The 19827-nt window shown below is 36.5% G+C and overlaps 1 protein-coding gene across 1 annotated transcript in view; it reads right to left on the bottom strand.

Annotated features, from left to right (window-relative positions):
* LOC149569483 (Small GTP-binding protein) overlaps positions 1-19827 on the bottom strand; it is a 144596-nt gene that overhangs the window by 100302 nt on the left and 24467 nt on the right. The window contains exon 2 of the mRNA XM_089822181.1: positions 13609-14359. Within this exon, the coding sequence (XP_089678307.1) occupies positions 13609-14359 (751 nt within the window). The remainder of the gene's footprint in view (positions 1-13608; positions 14360-19827) is intronic.

Here is a 19827-nt window from a genome sequence, read left to right as displayed (position 1 = left end):
TTGATATGAATTAGCAAATCAGTCGTACATCGATTTACATCTTAATCAATCAATACTTATGGAATGCACGTAATGATATGCACCACATTCATCTCAATTGTATATGATGTTGCTCATCAGTTATATCATATATCTTGGACTAGTCTATAATATGTGCATCTATGTGAATATATTCAAAACATACATTTACATACATGTGCAAAATAGAGTCCACTTATAATCTGACCAAAGCTACCATATCTCAACAAGAGTAATCCCTATAATAGTGGATATTCGTCAACAAAGGTACCCAAACCTTCCTTTTTACCAAGAAAACAAATATCAAGAGAGGAAGAGGGAATTGAACAACCCACAAATAGTGTTGTGGAAAATATTAGAGCATATGCCAGTCTCGAATCGATGGTTAAAGAACTTATTATAACATTTAGTGAATTTTGTGAAGGCCAAAAATAATAAGTGTGAAAAAGGAAAAGGCCAAACCCAAATAAGGATCTCAAACACAAAGTAATATATTCCAAACTTTGATGAATCCAAAAAGATCATATCATACAATTGATTACAGACATAAAACACTTACCTCACCCTTAGTCCCATGACAAAGGAACATGCACTTTAATTCACGATGCTCCACTTATAAGGGCATAGCATATAAATGACGGTACCATGAAATCCACACCTAAGGTCATCAAAATGTCACTTCCTGATCCAAATTGTGATTTTGGATTACAACACCTAGTGTGATCCTCACGGTATTGTTAATTCGAATGCAAATAAAAAGATTCTGGACAACAGATTATGCAAGCCAAAAAGTGGTTCATTTCATTCAACTTCGAGTTTATACAAGGTATGATAAATCTAAAGGGCCATGAATCTGAAGGGCTAGCAACATCCCTTTGAAAAGAAATGAACAGTCTGCATAATGTTTATTACCAAATAAAATATCAAAACTATTAAAATTTTATTTTAAATTTGAAGTCTACTTGTAGAAGTCATAACTTTTTGCACATAGCTCAAAAATGTACATCGCTTACACCATTGGAATCCTATTGGAAGCTTTCAGGGCCCAGAAATGCCTCAAAGGCCTTTGAAAATGCAAATTACCAAAACATAGAAAATACCAAAAACTCAGATTTTGATATTTTCCCTTTGCTGCTTTTGCCAACCTCCTCTGGATCATCATGGACCATGTTCTGGTCATTCCTCCCCCTTCAAAGGCAATGGGCCCCCATTGCATCCACACTCTGCAATAGGTATGGAAAAGGAATCTGAATTTGTTCATGTGTAAGCCAGTTCCCCTGATATGCAAACTGACCTACTTGCACCACACGATATAGGTAAATAGTTTGGTTCTTCAGGTTCTTCATAGACTTCTCTATAACTTAATCAGTTTGGAGTGGATTAGCCACTTCTGGATTTAATTATGTATTACTAGTCTCCTCAACACCATCTGCATTGTCTAGTAATGGAGGAAAGTAAGGCTTCAAAAGTTCAACATTGAAGACTGGGTAAATGCCCAAGAATGGTGGCAAATTAAGTTCAAATGCAATTTCACCAATTTGTTTGATAATCTTGTATGGACCATAACGAAGGGGACGAAGCTCTCTGTGAGGTCCTTGCAATCTCTACTTCTGAAAATGCAACCATACCTTATCTCCAACCTGAAAATTATGAGGAGTTTGATGCTCATCATGCCTTGATTTATACTTCTTAGTAGTCTGCTCCAAAATTTCATGAATCAATTTTTGCAAATGGTGAATTCTATCAATGAACTTCATTTCTTTTTCGTTCTCCTTATCCAAGCATGGTGTCAAATCAGGCTGCATAGATGGAATAGAAATATTTATTGGTGCCAATGGCTGATATCCAAGACAAACTCCAAAGGGGCTATGGCCAGTTGAACTGTGAATAGCCTTGTTGTAGCTATGTTGTACATAGGGAAGACTTCCATCCCATGTACGAGGATGTTTTGAGTGATAAATACGCAATATTTGAATGATCATGCGATTGACAACCTCAATTTGACCGTCTGTCTAAGGATGTAATGTAGGGGACTTTGTTAGTTTTGTGTCCATCATCGCCCATAATGAAGACCAAAATTTACTTAGAAACCTACTATCCATGTCTGAAATAATGCTACTTGGTAGACCAAAATTCACCCAAACATGCTCAAAGAAGAGCTTTGTGGTGTCTTCTACAGAAATTGCCTTTCTACAAGCTACCAAGATTGCCATTTTTGAAAATCTATCTACTACAACATATACACAGTCATGCCCTCGTCTAGTAGTAGGAAGGCCAAATATGAAATCCATAGAAATTGAATACCAAGGCTTTTTTGGAATGGGAAGTGGTCGATATAACGCATGCTTATGATTTGCAGGCTTTGTAATGGCACATGATATACATGCCTGAATGTATGCAATCACATCATTTTTCATTTTTAGCCAATAAAAATATCTTTGAAGTATAGCAGTAGTTTCACCTATTCAAAAATGCCCTACAACCTTGTTGTAGTGAGCTTCCCATATTAATTTCTTGCGTTCTGCCTCAGGTACACAAACTTGGCCAATGTGACAAAGCATTCCATTTTGCAAATAAAAATCATTCACATGTTTACCTTCTACAAGCTGAGTATATACATCAGAAAATTCATTATCATGTTTATATAGCTGAGTCCAATTTTTTGTTTGGTGCCCACATGATTCTAACACCATACTTATTCCTGCAATTGGGGGTCTACTCGAGCAAGCTGCTACATTATTGGAGCTTCCCTTCTTATGATGAATGTTGAGATGAAATTGTTGAAGATAGGTTGATCACCCTTGATGTTTATCATTCTGCAATTTTTCTTGTGTTTGCAAAAATTGAAGGGGTTTGTAATTTGTATGGATGATAGTTTCCTTGCCTAGAATACAATGCTTCCATTGTTTGCAAGCTTGAACAATGGCATATAATTCCTTATCATAGGTGGGATACCTACGTACTGTATTGGAGAATGTTTCACTATGGTAGGCAATTGGATGTCCATGTTGCATAAGGACTGCTCCTAGGGCATATTCTGATGTATCAGCTTGTATTTCAAAATACTTGTAAATCAGGAAGAGATAAAACTGGTGCAGAGCATAACCTTTGTTTTAATTCCTCAAATGCTTGTTGACGAGCACTTGTTTATTTGGATTTTGCTTGCATTCCTCCTCACGGTGACTGATTTAGAGGCCAAGACAAATGTGAAAACCCAAGCACAAATCTGCGAGAAAAAGTTAGCCAACCCCAAGAAGCTATGCAACTCAGTGAGATTAACTAGAGAAGGCTGGTCTTTAATTACTTGTATCTTTTCGGGATCAACATGAACACCCTCACTATCAATAACATAGCCCAAATAGTTAATACTCTGCATACCAAAAGAGCACTTTTCCTTGTTAGCATAGAGTCCATGGTCTTGCAAGGCAGAAAATACTTGTTCCACAGGTTGCAGATGCTCTTCCCAAGTTTTGCTGAAAATGAGAATGTCATCTAGATGCACCACTACAAAAGAACTAGTGAATGGCCTAAGTACATCATTCATCATCCTCCTAAATGTGGTTGGAGCATTAGTGAGGCCAAAAGGCATCACCAACCATTCAAACAATCCCTCCTTAGATTTAAAAGCTATCTTCCATACATCTGCGAGATCAATTGGCACTTGATGGTACCCTGAGTTTAAATCAATTTTGGTGAAGAATTTTGCCCCTCTAAGCTAGTCCAACAGATCATCTAGCTGAGGAATTGGATATCTATTTTTTACAGTGATCTTATTCAATGCTTTATAATCAATACAAAGTCTCCATGTTCCATCTTTTTTCTTTGCAAGTACAATTGGGCTACTACAAGGAGATGCACTTGGATGAGTATGACCCTTCTGAATCAGCTATTTGTATCTGCCTTTTGATCTCATCATTTTCTAACATAGATCTCCTATATACTAGCTCATTAGGTAATGGTGTCCTTGGAATCAAATCGATAGAATGTCTAACTTGGCAATGTGAGGGTACTCTTACTGGTAGCTCAAACACATTTTGATATTTTGTTAAAAAATGTCCCATTGCCCTTTGTTGTTTTGTTGTGATGAACATGGTGGTATGGGAATTACATACCATTATTTTTTCTTCCTTGTGACGAATTATTAATAACACAAATGTGCCAATTTGGGCAATCAATCTTCTACACTATTTTGCACTAATCAAAGATGTAGAGTGAGTAGGACTTATCGCTGGTACCTAATACTTTTGTTCGCCCAATTTGATTATGACACTTCGTGGCCTAGATTCGTACACCCCATGGCATTGATACATGTAAGGTTGTCCTAATAAAATATCACACACATCAAGAGGAGCTACATCACAGATCACCTCATCTTTGAATGGTTTTATGGAATATGAAATATGACATTGCCTGTTGACTTGAACGTCTCTCCCTTGGCTTACCCAACCCATAGAATATGGTTGTGGGTGTGGTGTTGTCTTCAAATTTAGTCTTTTTACAGTTTCAACAAATATCAAATTCTTTTGGCTACCACTATCAACAATAAAATGCAAAGCTTTTCCTCCCACCCACATTTGTGAATGAAATAATCTCTCTTCATCATCCTGAGCAAATACCTTTGCAATGGCCACTGTGGCATATCAGCCTTAATGATTTGTTCATCTTCCTTTTGTTTTCCAAAATTTGTCACCTCGTTTTCAATAGTTTCTTCATGGGTTTCCATCATTAAATTCTTTATAGTTCTGCAATCTTTAGTGTTATGAGAGGGACTTTTGTGGACTTCACACCACATACCTGATTCTTGGCCTATTTTCTTCACACCCCATGTCTTATTTGCTGGTGAATTTGGAAATGGCTCCTTGGCTATTTGTTTCCCTATAGGTTTATTACCTTCACCTTTCCATTTGTTGTTCATTGGACTTTCCCTTCTCCCTTTCTATTTGAACTTCTCCTCAATTTCTGATGCAAATTTGAAAGCACTAGACTATGTCTCCATATTCAAGAAATCCATTTCAGTCTGGATGTATCTATGAAGGCCACTCTTATACTTCAAAACTCTTGAACTAATTGGTCCTTCTTTTGTCGGAGTAATTGCCATTGTATATATTTATGCTGATTGGTATCTTCAGGGTGATATTCTTGTTTTCTGTGCTCCACAAAATCTTCCCATGTTAGTGTACTATCCAAGAATACAAAAAATCCATGCTCATCTTGGGCTGCTTTGGTTTCTACATAAACTTCCCATGCCAACTTCACATGATTCTCAACTTTGAGGAGGGTGAAGGTGATTTTTTCAATATCTGAGAAATTATTAACACAAAAGTACCTCTCCAACTTTGACAACCAATCATCAACAGTGTCTGCACAATTTTCCCTCAAAAAGTTGGGATATCAAACTTTACTTGTACTTTAAATGGAGCTTGCCCCCAAACGTTGAATTCCTTGGATTGGTCTGTGACTCTTGTTTTCCCAACATCTGTGAAAATTGCTTCATCATTTCTTCATGTTGCTTATTCAATGCATCTTCCACTAGTGTTTTGAAGGATTCTTCCATCCCGTCAACCTGTTTTTTTTTCATCTACGATCGTTGAAGGATCTCTCGTAGCCAATCCCAACATTTGGTAAGACGACCACGTACGATGGGACATACAAGAGCAAACAAGCTCTGATACGACTAATTCGAATTGTGACTCCGAATTACAACACCTGGTGTGATACCTACAGTATTGTTAATTCTAATGCAAATAAAATGATTCTGGACAACAGATTATGCAAGCCAAAAAGTGGTTCATTTCATTCAACATTCGATTTTATACAAGGTATGATGAATCTGAAAGACCATCAACATCCCTTCAAAAAGAAATGAATAGTCCACATAATATTTATTACAAAATAAAATATCAAAACTATTAAAATTTTATTTTAAATTTTAAGTCTACTTGTCTTAGTCATAACTTTAAGCACATAGCTCGAAAATGTACGCTGATTACACCATTGGAAAGGTAATCCAATTATCTATCTCCAAATTTCAACAATCAAGCTTGTTGGAAGCTTTTAGGGCCCAAAAATGCCTCGAAGGCCTCTGAAAATGCAAACCACCAAAAGATAGAAAATACTGAAAAATTCAGATTTCAATATTTTCCCTTTTCTGCTTCTACCAGCCTCCTCTGGATCATCATGGACCATGTTCTGATCACTTCCTATGATGAATTTTCACAAAGGTCTATCAGAAGGCTTGATAGAAGACACCCCCAAGAAGACTTCAAAGGGTTAAAACATATTAAGTAATGAGGGGCAGTTGAAAGTTATATTAATGAGTTGCAAAGAATCTCATTATGAATAACAAGAATGGATGAAGATCAACTTACTTAACTATTCAGAAAAGGGTTGTAGGAACAACTAAGAGTGTTGGTAAATGCTTTTGAAGATGCCTTTGAAACAACTCTAATTTAGAAACCTCCTCGACAAACAAAAACTCTTAAGCACCCACACAAAACAATTACATGGTATAGATGAAAGGCATAAGAAGAAATTTCCTAAAAGAAAATGATTCCATTGCAATGAGAACTTTGGATGCAGACACGTGCCAAAATGAGAAAGCCCAAAAACAACAAGAGTTGAGAAAGGAGTTAAGTTTCCAATGTAAAGTATAATGGGAACTGAGACATAAGTACATGAGAAGGGGTCAAGTTCATACAATAGAAGAGATACTCGACACAGAAATTGAAGGAACATCATCGAAGAAAATGAGGTATGATCAAGGGAATTTCAACAACATCCAATAAGAAAATGGAGAATAAAGTCAATGGAATTTTGAGGAAGTTCAAGCCTAGTTGCAATAACAATTCAAAACTATTTTTATTAATGACTTATTTATGTAACCTAATTTTGATCATTATTGTCATATTTAAAAAATAAATAAATCAAATTAAAAGAGATGCAATTAAGGGAGAACCGCTAGAGCACCCTATTGTAGAGGCAGTTAAGAGAGAATTACTCTGATGGCACCCTACTGCTATGCAATCAAGGGAAAATTTCTAGGGCATCCTATTGCAAATGCCTTTCCTATGGAGTCTCCAATCAAGGTAGAAGCACGAGGGCACCCTCTCACAATAATTGTTAAGGGAAAATTGCTAAGAAAGCACCCTGTTACTTTGTGATAAAGGAAGAATAGCTAGGGCGTGCTATTGTAGTACTAGTTAAGGCAATGACAACTTAAAAGTGCTCTAATGCAAGAAGTATTCCTACGAGGTCTACAAAAGGGAGAACCCATGGGACACCCAATTGTAGTACTAGACTACTAGTTAAGGGAAAGACACCAAGAGAACCTTTTTGTATGAACACATCCAACAAAGGATATAAGACATAAATAGAAATAAGCAGCTCACTAAGTAGACCACCTCGTGTGGATGCCTAACAGCGGCCACCAGGGCCAAGGGGAGCAAAGTTCTGCTCTTGGGCTTAGTATGGGATTGGCTTGGACAAACTTATCATGAGACATTTTTTCTTTGAAGCTTATATATATGTAGGTATTGTTGTTCACTTTGTGCTTGCAGGATTCATAATCAAAAGCATAATTAAAAAGAGAATTTCGTAAAAAGAACGAGCATATATTGTGTGTTTGCTTTATATCTACTTCGTTTCTTCATGCATCAATTTGTTTGCTTCGTGCCTCGACATAGTCATGCATACATCTTCGAGGGGTACTCTAAACATGATTCTTCTTGGTCCATCAAGAATACAAATAGGACTTGAGGAAAAATCCAATAGCAACAAGTTGGCCTAAGATTGTATCTAGAAAATAAAAATAAAAAATAAAAACTTGTCTTGAGTTATAAAATAATGTGTAATCATGTAATTGAAGTCCACCAATATAACTGATAGGGGGGTGAATCAGTTATGCAACAATTATATCAATTATCAACCTTATTAATCCTTAACCATATGAGCAATATAATCAGCAACCATAACAAGATACTCATACACAACAACACCAGATATGTTGACTAGGGAAACCCTTGATTAGAGAGAAAACCCTGATAGGAATGTTAGTCGCAAAATGATGTACTAATATACATATTCCTTGTTAGAGGATGGACCTTGTTAGGAGTCAATGAAATACATTCAGTATATATCAGTCCCTATTAGAAGACTTTGAATCCCTATTAGGAGATTTCAACCCTATTAAGAGTTGTGTCAACTTGTTGGGAGTTATTGAAGGCAGATGGACCCATTGTCCAAACAACTTCAAAGGCAAGATCACTAAACTCACTGTCCAATTGATCTTTGTATTATTCCAACTGATCTCTATATTATTCCTTGCTTATTAATAGAAATGAATTGTACTTGTACTTCCTCTTCCTCTGTCATGTCACCAGATCACAAACTTCACATCCAATAAATCCTTGGATCACTTACTCGAATTTACCAAATACTCTACTCTTGTTCACACAATCCACTTGCTTGATACTCTTCCAAACAAGGAAGATATCCTTCATTTATACCATGTCCTCAAAACAATTCCTTGAGTTGACCTTGAGGCTTTCCCAATTAATTATTATAGGAACACATTAAGATAATTAATAATATTACAATTACACAACATTGTCGGCTCACAATCTTTACAATTTCTCACATGTGCGACTCCAGAACTTGCACACTCACTGACGTCATCATCAGGTTGTCTTCTATCATCGTTTAACTTCGCATATCATGATTCTATCTCAGTTAGGAGATACAATCCATTTACTAGAAATTGCTTCTCAAATACTCTGTTTGAAAACTGCTCTCTGTAAATCAAGCATATCTTTTGCATATTTTCTTCTAACTAGATGCGCACTTAACCTTGTCATCAGGACACAATGTAGAACACATCCTTAACTGCGCTTAACCTGACCATCAATTCTATGTTCGTACGATCTCATTCTCTATTTGCTATTCTGTCAGTCTTCACATTAATACTGCTATGTTGACATCAATGACATACACGGTCATGAATGCAACATGTCAATCATGCTAACAATCTCCACATGCTTTGGCAATGCTTAGGATACTCCCCCGAAGAAATACCATCAGCATTCATGCTAACAATCTCCCCCTTTGGCATTGATAGAAACATAGATGAAAAACATCTAAGTTCCAAGAATACCAAAACAACACTCTATTGTAATTGTTGTTGTTCTCTTCTTTTCAAATCCTCTTTATCAATCAAATCCGAAACTACTGGAACATTGTGATGCTCTGCATCTCTTTCTTTAGGATCGGCATCTGTTGTTCACACACTAAACAACACTCAACTTCTCCCCCATTCAATCTATCTCCCCATTGAAACCTTATACATAGGAGATCTCAATCTCTCCCCCATTAATCAATCTCTCCCTTATTCATGCAATCTCTCCCCCATTCATACATAGGAGATGTTTTCCATGCGCGCTCTCCCCCATTGACTTCAATGACAAAGGATTCATTATGTCGATCATCTGCTCCAAGTATTCAATCAGCACAAATGTCCAAAGACACTATTCTAAACTAGCTACCAAGAGTCCTTGATAACTTTGCTCATCTTACTACCCATACAGGAAGCATCAGTGTTCAGTCCAGTCAAACAATAGTGCTTTGTACCACTGGACTGATGCAATCCCTACATCATATACTAAAAAGTAGGTAGAGGCATAACCGCAAGTATACCTCGTAAGTACTCAAATGTATCTTTAGGCAAAGGCTTCGTAAAGATATCTGCAATTTGATCTCTTAGACTGACATACTCTAGTCAAATCTCTTTCTCAGCGACTTTCTCTCTCAAAACATGATAACAAATATATGCTTACTCTTAGAATGCAATACAGGATTTTTAGACATATTGTACTTGTGTTATCACAATGTATGATAACAGGTTTTGAAAACTCTATCCCAATATCCTTCAGCATCTGCTTCATCCACATGATCTGATTACAATTGTTTGTTGCTGCTACATACTCTGCTTCGGCTGTACTTTGTGAAATACAATCTTGCTTCTTGCTTAGCCAAGAAACCAATCTTCCTCTAAGGAAAAATGCTCCACCACTGGTGTTTTTTCTATCATCCATACTGTATGCCCAGTTCGCATCAATATAAGCACATAAAGTGAAATCACTTGATCTATCATACCATAACCCATAATCAAGCATGCACTTCAAATATCTAAATATCCTTTTTACTGCTGCATAACGAGACTCCTTAGGATCAGCTTGAAATCTTGCTACTATCTCAACTACATTTGCTATATCTAGTCTGGTTGGAATTAGATATTGCAAACCTCCAATCATTGATCTATACTTCTTCTGCTCAATTGTAGGTGTCTCATCTTTGCTAAATAACTTGTGACCAGTTACAATTAGTGTACCAACAGGCTTACAACTTTCCAAGCCAAAATCTTTTCAACTAGTCTTTTAAATACTTAGCTTGTGAAATGAAAATACCATCATTGTTTTGCAAAATCTGCAAACCTAGAAAAAACTTCATCTCACCAATCATACTCATCTCAAATTCATTTTTCATCTCTTCAACAAATTTATCAATTGCTTCATCATTACCTCCAAAGATTATGTCATCAAGAAATATCGCAATGATCAACAAACCATTCTCAATTTCTTTCAAATAAAAGTTACTATCTATCGTGCCTTTAGCAAATCCAAGTTTTGCCAAATATTTATCCAACCTTGCATACCAAGTTCTAGGACTTGCTTTAGACCATATAGTTCTTTATTCACTCTACATACCATGTATTTTTCTTCTATCAAAGGAAATCCTTCAGGCTGCTCAATGTAAACCTCTTCTTCAAGCTCTCCATTTAGAAAGCCTAACTTAACATCCATCCGATACACCTTAAACTTCCTATTTGCTGCATAAGCCAAGAACATTCTTACTGCTTCCATTCTGGGTACAAGGGCATATGTTTCTTCATAATCTATACCTTCTTGTTGTGAGTATCCTTTGCATACCAATCCAGCTTTGTTCCTCACAACTTGACCATGTTCATTCATCTTATTTCTGAATACCCATTTAGTTCCTATAACATTCTTGTCTTTAGGCCTAGGAACCAATTCCCATCTCTCACTCTTTACAATCTGATCTAGTTCTTCCTTCATTGCTTGAATCCAATGATTATCCTTACATGCCTCATCTGCGCTCTTAGGTTCAACTTGAGAAATCAAACATAATTCCTCATGTACTTTGTTTCTTGTCATCACTCCTTTGTCTTTGCTTCCAATAATCTATTCTACAGGGTGATTCTTTGCCTAATTCTTATTAGGTGTAGGAGTTGCTATCTAAACTCTTATCTCTTCTCTAGGTTCAGTTCTATGTTCTCCTCTTCGCTCAACAATTTGTACATCATTCTGCAAATTATTGTTAGTCTCAAAGAAAACTTCAACATTTTCATGGTTAGCATTCGGATCAACAATAGTCACTAAAGCTATCTCTTCTTTTACTTCCTCTTCCTTAACCAAATCAAGTTCATTATTCGCATCATCACTATCATTCAAGAATCTTTCCATACTTGCTTTGAATTCTTCATCATCATTAGATAGCGAATTCTTTCTAGTTTTTCTTACTCTCTTTGGACATTTGGACAAAAAAATTACCAAATTCTTTACATGTCCAACAAACAAAAATTTGCATACCTTCTAGCTCTCTTTTCATAAGCAGATCAATACCTTCTTTGATCTTCTTGTCTTCATCGGATCTAGAATTGTCTTTACTTATGCTTCTATTCTTTTGTATGCAACAAAAAGATTCTGGATCTGGAAACTCAATGCTCTGTTCTGTACACAATTCTGATATCTCACCAAGGAACTCCATCTTCTGAATATCGAAATTACCTTCATCTAACTTAGGGCAAGCAATTTTGGGGAAGATAGGGTTGTGTTATCCTCAACTTGAAATAAGTTTTAAATGGTGAATAAAAGGAATAATAATATAAATTTGAGAAATTGCTTAAAGCACTATTAATATAAAATTATTAGTCAATATGTCCATTGACAAATATATGAACAAATAAATCCATAAGATAAATATGTCTTAATACATTTTAATATATTAATAATCAACTATATACAATTCATCAAAATATTTATATCAATTAAAATAACAATCCATATTTCGAATACTAATTAATAATAAATTAATTAAAATGGAGGAACTCCGTAGATAAGCACGCTCAAGCTCGAGTAGTACTGAGGTGGGTAATATCCCAAGAAGTCCCAATGCTTCACCTATATGAGCATCACCTAGATCCAATGTTTGTTAATGTTCCATTCATTCTCATGAGACATGGATTCTGTGAACCACTACTCATGAAATATGGGTCAATGAGTTTGACTCAAAAAATATACAATTGAATTTCTAAGTAATATCAAAAATCGATTTGTTTGGGAAATATCTCCTACTTATCAATTGATGAGGTTAAGGAGCTTTCTAATGAATGGTTCATAAGGCACAAAACTCGGTGAAGGTTTTGCAAATAGGGTTGCAAGCAGAGCAGGTTTAACCAGGGAGGAAGATCTGTAGTTAAGTGCACTCAAGCTGGAGTAATATTGGGATGGGTGACCTCCCAGGAAGTCAGGAAGTCTCAGTGCTTCAGCTCTGTGAGCATCACCTAGATCAAATGCATGTTGTGTTTTCCATTCATTCCAATGAGAGATGAGTTATGTGAACCACTACTCATGAAAAAACTAAACAGTTGAGTCCTAAAAGTAATATCACAATTTGAATTCTTGTGGATAATATCTCCTACTTATCAATAGATTAATATAATTAATCAACATATATTTATCCTAAAATAAAACACAGAAAAAGCTAATGAGCACCACCTGTGCGTCAGGAGCCACATGAGAATGGGTGTGGCTTTAAATATCCCCCCAGTTAACATATAAAATGAAGCAGCCAAGTGTGACTAAGGACACCAAATGAAAAAGAAGTAGATAAGGTAGTGGGGAAGTAAGAGGCAGCAAAGAATATTAGTGAATTAAGGTAAGAAGGGGAGAAGACAATGAAGAGCAAAATTATAAGATAATGAACAAGGTGAAGAGGATAAGGAAATAAGGTGATTGGGGATTAAAAGATAAATTAAAAATTACAGCAGAACATAGCATATAAGGGGGGCATATATAACAACCAAAGATAAAGGGACATATATAATACGGAAATGAAGTAAAATTGCCCATTTATATATACCTTAAAATGTTAAATATAAGGTGAAATTAAAGTGTATCAGCTAAAGTTATTCAATCATTGACTTAGAGTATCCTTTGAGTTAGGAGAGTATTAAAATAAAGAAATAAAGTAAAAGAAATCAAAAGTGGAAATAAACGTAAGTTATAATAAGAGTGAATGAACTAAGACACTTGTATAAATATTAATAGAATGAAGTGTATGGAGGAAAAGGAACTAAATAACGAATAAAGTCTCTAGAGGATAAGGATTTTTATCAAGCAATTAATGTTAAACATATCTTTGATGACTTTTCTCAAAGTCTAGCTCTATAATACATTATAGAAAATTAAGCCAGAAAGGATCATCACATAGCCTGTGCATTAAAAAAATCTATCTTACCAGGAAGAGGTTGAACAACACTCCGTACATGATGCAATGTATCTCCCACTCGAGCTTCTGTTGTTGAGCGCATACCACTGATGATGTACCCCACCTGACCCGTCAAAAGCATCCCTGTAGGTGTAAGTTCAGGATGCAAAATACCAACATCCATTGCTTCATAGCTCTGCCCAGTTGCAGCTGATGCTATCTTATCTCCCTTTCTTAGAGCACCATCAATAACAGCAACATGGCAAATAACTCCCCTGTACTCATCAAAATAAGAATCCAATAAAAGCATTCGGAGAGGTGAGCAAACTAGCCCTTTTGGGGGAGGAATGCGTTCGATCACAGCAGGAAGGACCTTCTGAAGACCTTCACCAGTTTTAGCTGATGTTAAGAGAGCATCTTGAGGATCAAGGTCAAACATTGATTGCAACTGAGCTTTAACATTATCGGGCTCTGCAGTAGGCTGATCAATTTTATTTATGACTGGAATGATAGCAAGGTTGGCTTCAAATGCAAGATAGAAATTGGCAACTGTCTGCGCTTGAACACCTTGAGCAGCATCAACCACCAAAAGGACTCCCTGACATGCAGCGAGGGATCTTGATACTTCATAGTTAAAATCCACATGTCCAGGTGTGTCAATCAGATTGAGTAAAAAATTCTGAGATGGCATCGACACAACCCCAGTGTTGCCATTAGAACTACAGTTGAAGAACATTGTCGCTGTTTGGGCTTTCACTGTTATTCCTCTTTCCCTCTCCACCTAATACATAGAAATAAAAATTCTGCATCATCAAACTAATTGACCATTGTGAAACAACTACAAATTATATACAAAAGGATAAATACAACAGGCAGCAACATCCGAAACATTCAACAACATATGTTAGGAAGAACACCACTTGTTTGTAGTTGTACAATAGGGCAAATACAATGCAAGGAAAGCAAAATATCAAAATAAATGGAGAAAATGTGAGAAAAGAAAGTATATCGCTCATTCACATGATATATATCTTTTGCACATCGTGTTGATATCTATGAGTGATTTATTTGATTGATTCAAAAAGACTAAAATATTCCAGCAAGGTTTCAATCATCAAACTATACTAGATTACTCATCAATAGAAGCAGTATGTCAGTTTGCATAAGTAAGCTTATCCAATGGTACCAGACAGACCAATCTGAAGAGTCATATTTTAAAATAATTTCTTTAACTACTGTTTTCTCATGTTGAAAAAATATCAGCTGCACCATCATTTTTTACTTGTATAAAATGAGTGACAGAGAAACCAGTGTCCTAACATTGTCTACAACATCTCTGTCCATCCAACCATTGCAAGACTTGTTTTGAAATATAGCAATCTACCAAAATCATCTTACAGCCTCCCCATCCTTCTTGCTTTAATACAGCTAGTCGGAATATTAACACCTTTGCAAATTTACAGAATCTTGCAAAATTGTAGTCTAACCCCATTTTAAGCCTCCTTGCATCCACGTCCCATAAAGGCATAAACTGTCCAAACTATCATCACACTATACAGCCCAATCAATTTGTGTGATGAGCTTACAAGTTATGACTCTAATCTCTAGTGAAAATTCTATTGCATCAACCTCATCCATTGGAAACAATGCAGACTGTATTAACAATATCGCAAGTTACTGTATTAAATTTTTCCTTTCTCAATCACATTTTTGCTCTAAATTTTTCTATAACTCGATTTCCTCCTTAGTACTCCTTGCTGCAAGTCAAACAATTCTGAATGTAGAAGACATCACACTTATCCATGTCCTTGCCCTGCCTCACAATCTAAATCATGAGTCACTTCAACCTCAAAAGTGTCTGGATACCCAAAAAAATCTTTCTTAATGATGGAAAAATTCCCCTGCATTATACTCGATAAATGCCCAAAAGTAGATTTGGAAAACAAAAATTTCAACTAAGGATATTAATCCATAGGAATCCCCAATTTATTTGGATAGATCCAAAAAAAAAGGGAGAAACAATCTAACATGGCAAGCAAAAATATAACATAACTCTCAAAACTGCTTACTAAAGATATCATAAAATAAATTAGAGCATCAATTCAAAAAGCCAAAAGACCATAAATAGTAAGTAAATTTCAGTAAGAATATCAAATTTGTGATCTTTTGAAAAAACAATAAATGATCATGAAACTCCTAAAGGTGTAGTCTATAATTATCTACATAATAAATCATAAGAGTAGTTACAAAATAAATAACTAAATCTAACGAGTTTTGAATAAATATGCCCAAAATGGAAATCAGTGATATGCAAACAGTAAATTCCTCGCTCTTGCATGTAAACTTTTATCATAAAAGGATTTGTTTTATTGTCTCAAGACAACACATCTCCAACTCACTTCTTACAGACATTCTTTAGAGTTCCTTACTTGAGGTAAAGAACGTGGAACCTCAAAAGATCCAGATCAATTCCAATGATGACAAGTTGCTACCAAAGCCAAAGAAGTCTACTCGTATGGCACCTCCTCCAGTAGACACATCAATTGTCAGTCCGCTTCCTGATGATGCTCCTCTGTCAGATGAGTCACCTGATTCACCATTGGATACAGTCATGGATGCATTTTCGACGGAGCGGGCACATCCTCCTTTGGACTTGGTTTTGATAACATGAGCTTTGCCCATCTCATCAGTTGCTCTTGCAATCCTGTCAGAGAACCAGTATCAGAGTTTTGAGAGTGTGTTTGACACATACTCCATGACTATCCCCTCTCTATGAAAGTTCATCCATGGCAACCACTTCAGAGCAATTTGAGCAGTTCATGATTGAGGTTACCCACAGTAGTCTCACTCCAATCACCAATTAGATGGAGACTCTACCTATTGTGACCACAGCTGCACAGGTTGACTTGGTATCCACATTGGCTACCACATCTGCAGCGGGATCCTCTTCTCTTTTCTCTACCTCCATGGTTAAGAACAATCACTCAAAAGAGGAAGAAAGAAGAAATCCCGCCTGAGGATCATGATTTCAGGCAAATTGCAAAAACCAAGGCTCCAAAGAACAAAAAGGCAGAATTGGTTCCAAAGATCATGGTTCGAGACAATGAAGTTAAGTATACAAAGGTAGATAAGCCTCTATTTGACAAACCTGCAGATGAAATGAAATCCACAGATTACAAGCTCACCAGAATCAAACTTGGTAAACAGGCATGGTTAAGTTGTCAGCAAGATAAGCAGGATGTAGTCAACATGCTCACACAAAAAATAGACAATTTGTGGGAGGAGGAAAACAGGTTGAAGGAAGAGAACGTGCAGCTCCTAGATATCATAGAGAAGATGAAGGCCTCTTCTCTGTCAGTCGATCCCATCTCTTCTAAGCATGTAACGCAAGTGGAAAGGAAAGGAAAGCTCGTGGGTGAATGGAGCAATTGACTAGAATCACAAGGTGTGCAAGTGAATCAGGATGCTTATAAGATGCTCAAATGAGCAAGGGAGATTTCAGCCAAGCTAAATGAGCTCCTTACTTCTTTAACCAGCAGCTCAAATTTCTAAATACAGATATTGATGTCTGGAGAAGCATGATAAAAATTGATTTAGATGTTTTATGCGATTGTGGAATCATTTTTCAAAGGAAACATATTATAATTATTTGCATCTAATGGTCAACAAAGAACAAGTTATGCAGGTGTTCGCAACAGAAAGTAAGGCAGCAATAGATCGTCTTAATGACCAAGAATGTGTGGTCAATAAGTGTTTTGAAGAACTAACATGCAAAGTAACTATTGAGGATGGCGAACTTGTTGAAGAAGAAGGTGTTTTGATAAAGTTCACAAGAGTTATTTGTCTACAGCTTGAGGCAGATAACTTTGATTTTAACATGATCAATATATTGACAAGCTACAAAACTTCATTAAGTGCTCTACAAAACAAATTGGTAGAGTATAATAATATTACCTTCAAGAGTGCAAGCATAATTCAAAAGGTAATTGTTATTACACAACATACAGGAGCACCGGATGCAGCAAATGTACATGAGTCTCTGCAGAAGTTTGGGGATTTCATAGATACTCTGTGAAGATGTCTTTCAAGTGTCCTAGACACTTCATTTCTATGTTCTCTAAGAATAGGTGTAGTTTTTATGATAGATTGCATGATATGATATGATATGATATGATAGATTTTAATGACGTCCACGAGACTAAAGTAGTCTATGGGACCCATGCAATCACCCTCCCGAGTCAGGAGCCAAACTAGTCAGTTGCAAACTTTTGGTTAACTTGTCTCTTCTTCTCTGAATTTTGATAATCAAATCCGCTGTTCTCTTCACTTGATCTTCCTCAAATAAATAGTTGAAGTCCTTGTTCTGCAGAATTTTTGTATAATCAGATCTGATGTCGTTGTAAGCCAAGCATTCCTTGACAAAGTGTTGCTCTGTCTCAACTGTTCCCGTATTGCAGAATAAACATGTTTTGTCTGCCCACTCTTCCTTTGGAACTTGCAATCTACCAGTTTCACATCGCAGCTGATGTGAACTAGTTCTAATTTGTGCCATCAACATTTTTGCTTTCCAGGTAATAGGTGCCCTTATATAGGCCTTTTCATCATGACTAGAAGTGGGATTAAATTCTTTAATGTAATAAGATTTTTTCCGCCCTATGTGTCTTGTCCACAGAATATTGCGAAATTTTTCATTGACAAACTTCTTTATTTCTTTAATGTTATCCAGGCAAGTTTGGATGTTGATATCCCATTTTTGCATCCATTTGTCATTTTGTTTCATCCATGTGCTTTTCCGCCTCACAAGTTTTTCCTCTATTACCAACTTGGGCCAACGATGTGTTTCCAGACTTTGGGTTTTCTTTAAATAGCTTAGCATTCGAATCAATGCGACGGCTTCTAATGGAAAGGAACCCACCTCCGCCAAAAGGATTTCATACGGAACTGTGGTCTTGACTTTAAGATTGCATGTGATGAAGTGTTTTTGAATTCTTTCTAGTTGCCGCCATTTCTATTTGGACATACTACTGCCCCACACTTCACATCCGTATAGAATAACCGGAGTGACCAGCAAACCAAACAGAGTTTTCATGGTCGTTCAATCCCATAATTTTGCGTTCCTGCACTTGTTTTGTAAAGAGTATAATGCCTTCCAGCCCCCTTGGATCCTTTTCGATCTGCAAGTATCCCAGTTGAGTTTGTTATGAAAATCGATGCCCAAGTATTTGTACTCTTCCACAATCTCAAGGGGGCTATTTTCAAACAAAAACTTGTCTTGTATGCCCCTATTCTTCTTTAGTGAGAAGATCATAATTTTGATTTTGCTAGTGTTAACTTGCATTCCTACATCATGACAAAAAAAATTTAGTGCTTTCAAGTGCTCTTTCAAACCTTTAGCTGTTCTAGCAAGAATTATGAGATCATCTGCATATAAGAGCAATCTTATCACGAAGTGGGCCAGTTGCACCCCCTCACCATTGGTCTTGTTTATCCACTCTTCTAACTTGTCAATATAGAGCTCGAATAATGTTGGAGAAAGCGGACACCCTTGCTTAACCCCGATGTTGCTGTCAAAATCTTCTGATATCCCTTCTGTCATTTTGATTTTAGCTTTGACCTGCTCATATAATCTGTAGACCGCTGACCTAAGTTCTTTAGGGACTTCCAGCTCTACCATTCTATCCCATAGTTTATTACGTGGCACTGTGTCCAATGCTTTTTTAAAGTCCACGAAATAACAAAAAGCCTCGTTCCCCGAAGTGTCCCAAACTTTCTCTATCAAATGTCTGAGAGTGATGCCGTGATCTATAGTAGAGTGTTTCGGTCTAAAGCCTGCTTGCCCTTTTGCACGTTTGCCTTCTGTTTCAGCCCAGTTGCTGATTTTTTGTTCTACCAAGCTGCCAAATAACTTGCCAAATAGTGGATTGATCATGATGGTTCGGTAATTAGAAGGATTGTTTATATCTCCACTTTTGTGGAGTGGGATCACCACACTTGTAGTCCATTTTACAGGGAAACCTTCTCTATTGACACTGTTGAAAATCTTAGTGATGTGTGGTGTGAGGATTTCAGCACCCCATTTTAAGTATTCTGCTTGTAGCCCATCTATATCTTGCGCTTTACCAGCAGCTAACCTCTTTATGCCTTGAATAATATCATTTTCGCTGAATAACTCCCCTGTAGTCTCTATTTCCATGGTACTACATTCTCCTAGATCACATTCATAGAGAGTCTTGGCATATTCTAGCCATT

This window comes from Cupressus sempervirens, chromosome 3 (genome assembly GCF_028749045.1).
Source record: "Cupressus sempervirens isolate cs-2001-9-10 chromosome 3, ASM2874904v1, whole genome shotgun sequence".
Lineage (NCBI taxonomy): Eukaryota > Viridiplantae > Streptophyta > Pinopsida > Cupressales > Cupressaceae > Cupressus > Cupressus sempervirens.
The sequence above is the reverse complement of the archived record's forward strand: the minus strand, read 5'-3'. Positions and strand labels throughout refer to the sequence as shown.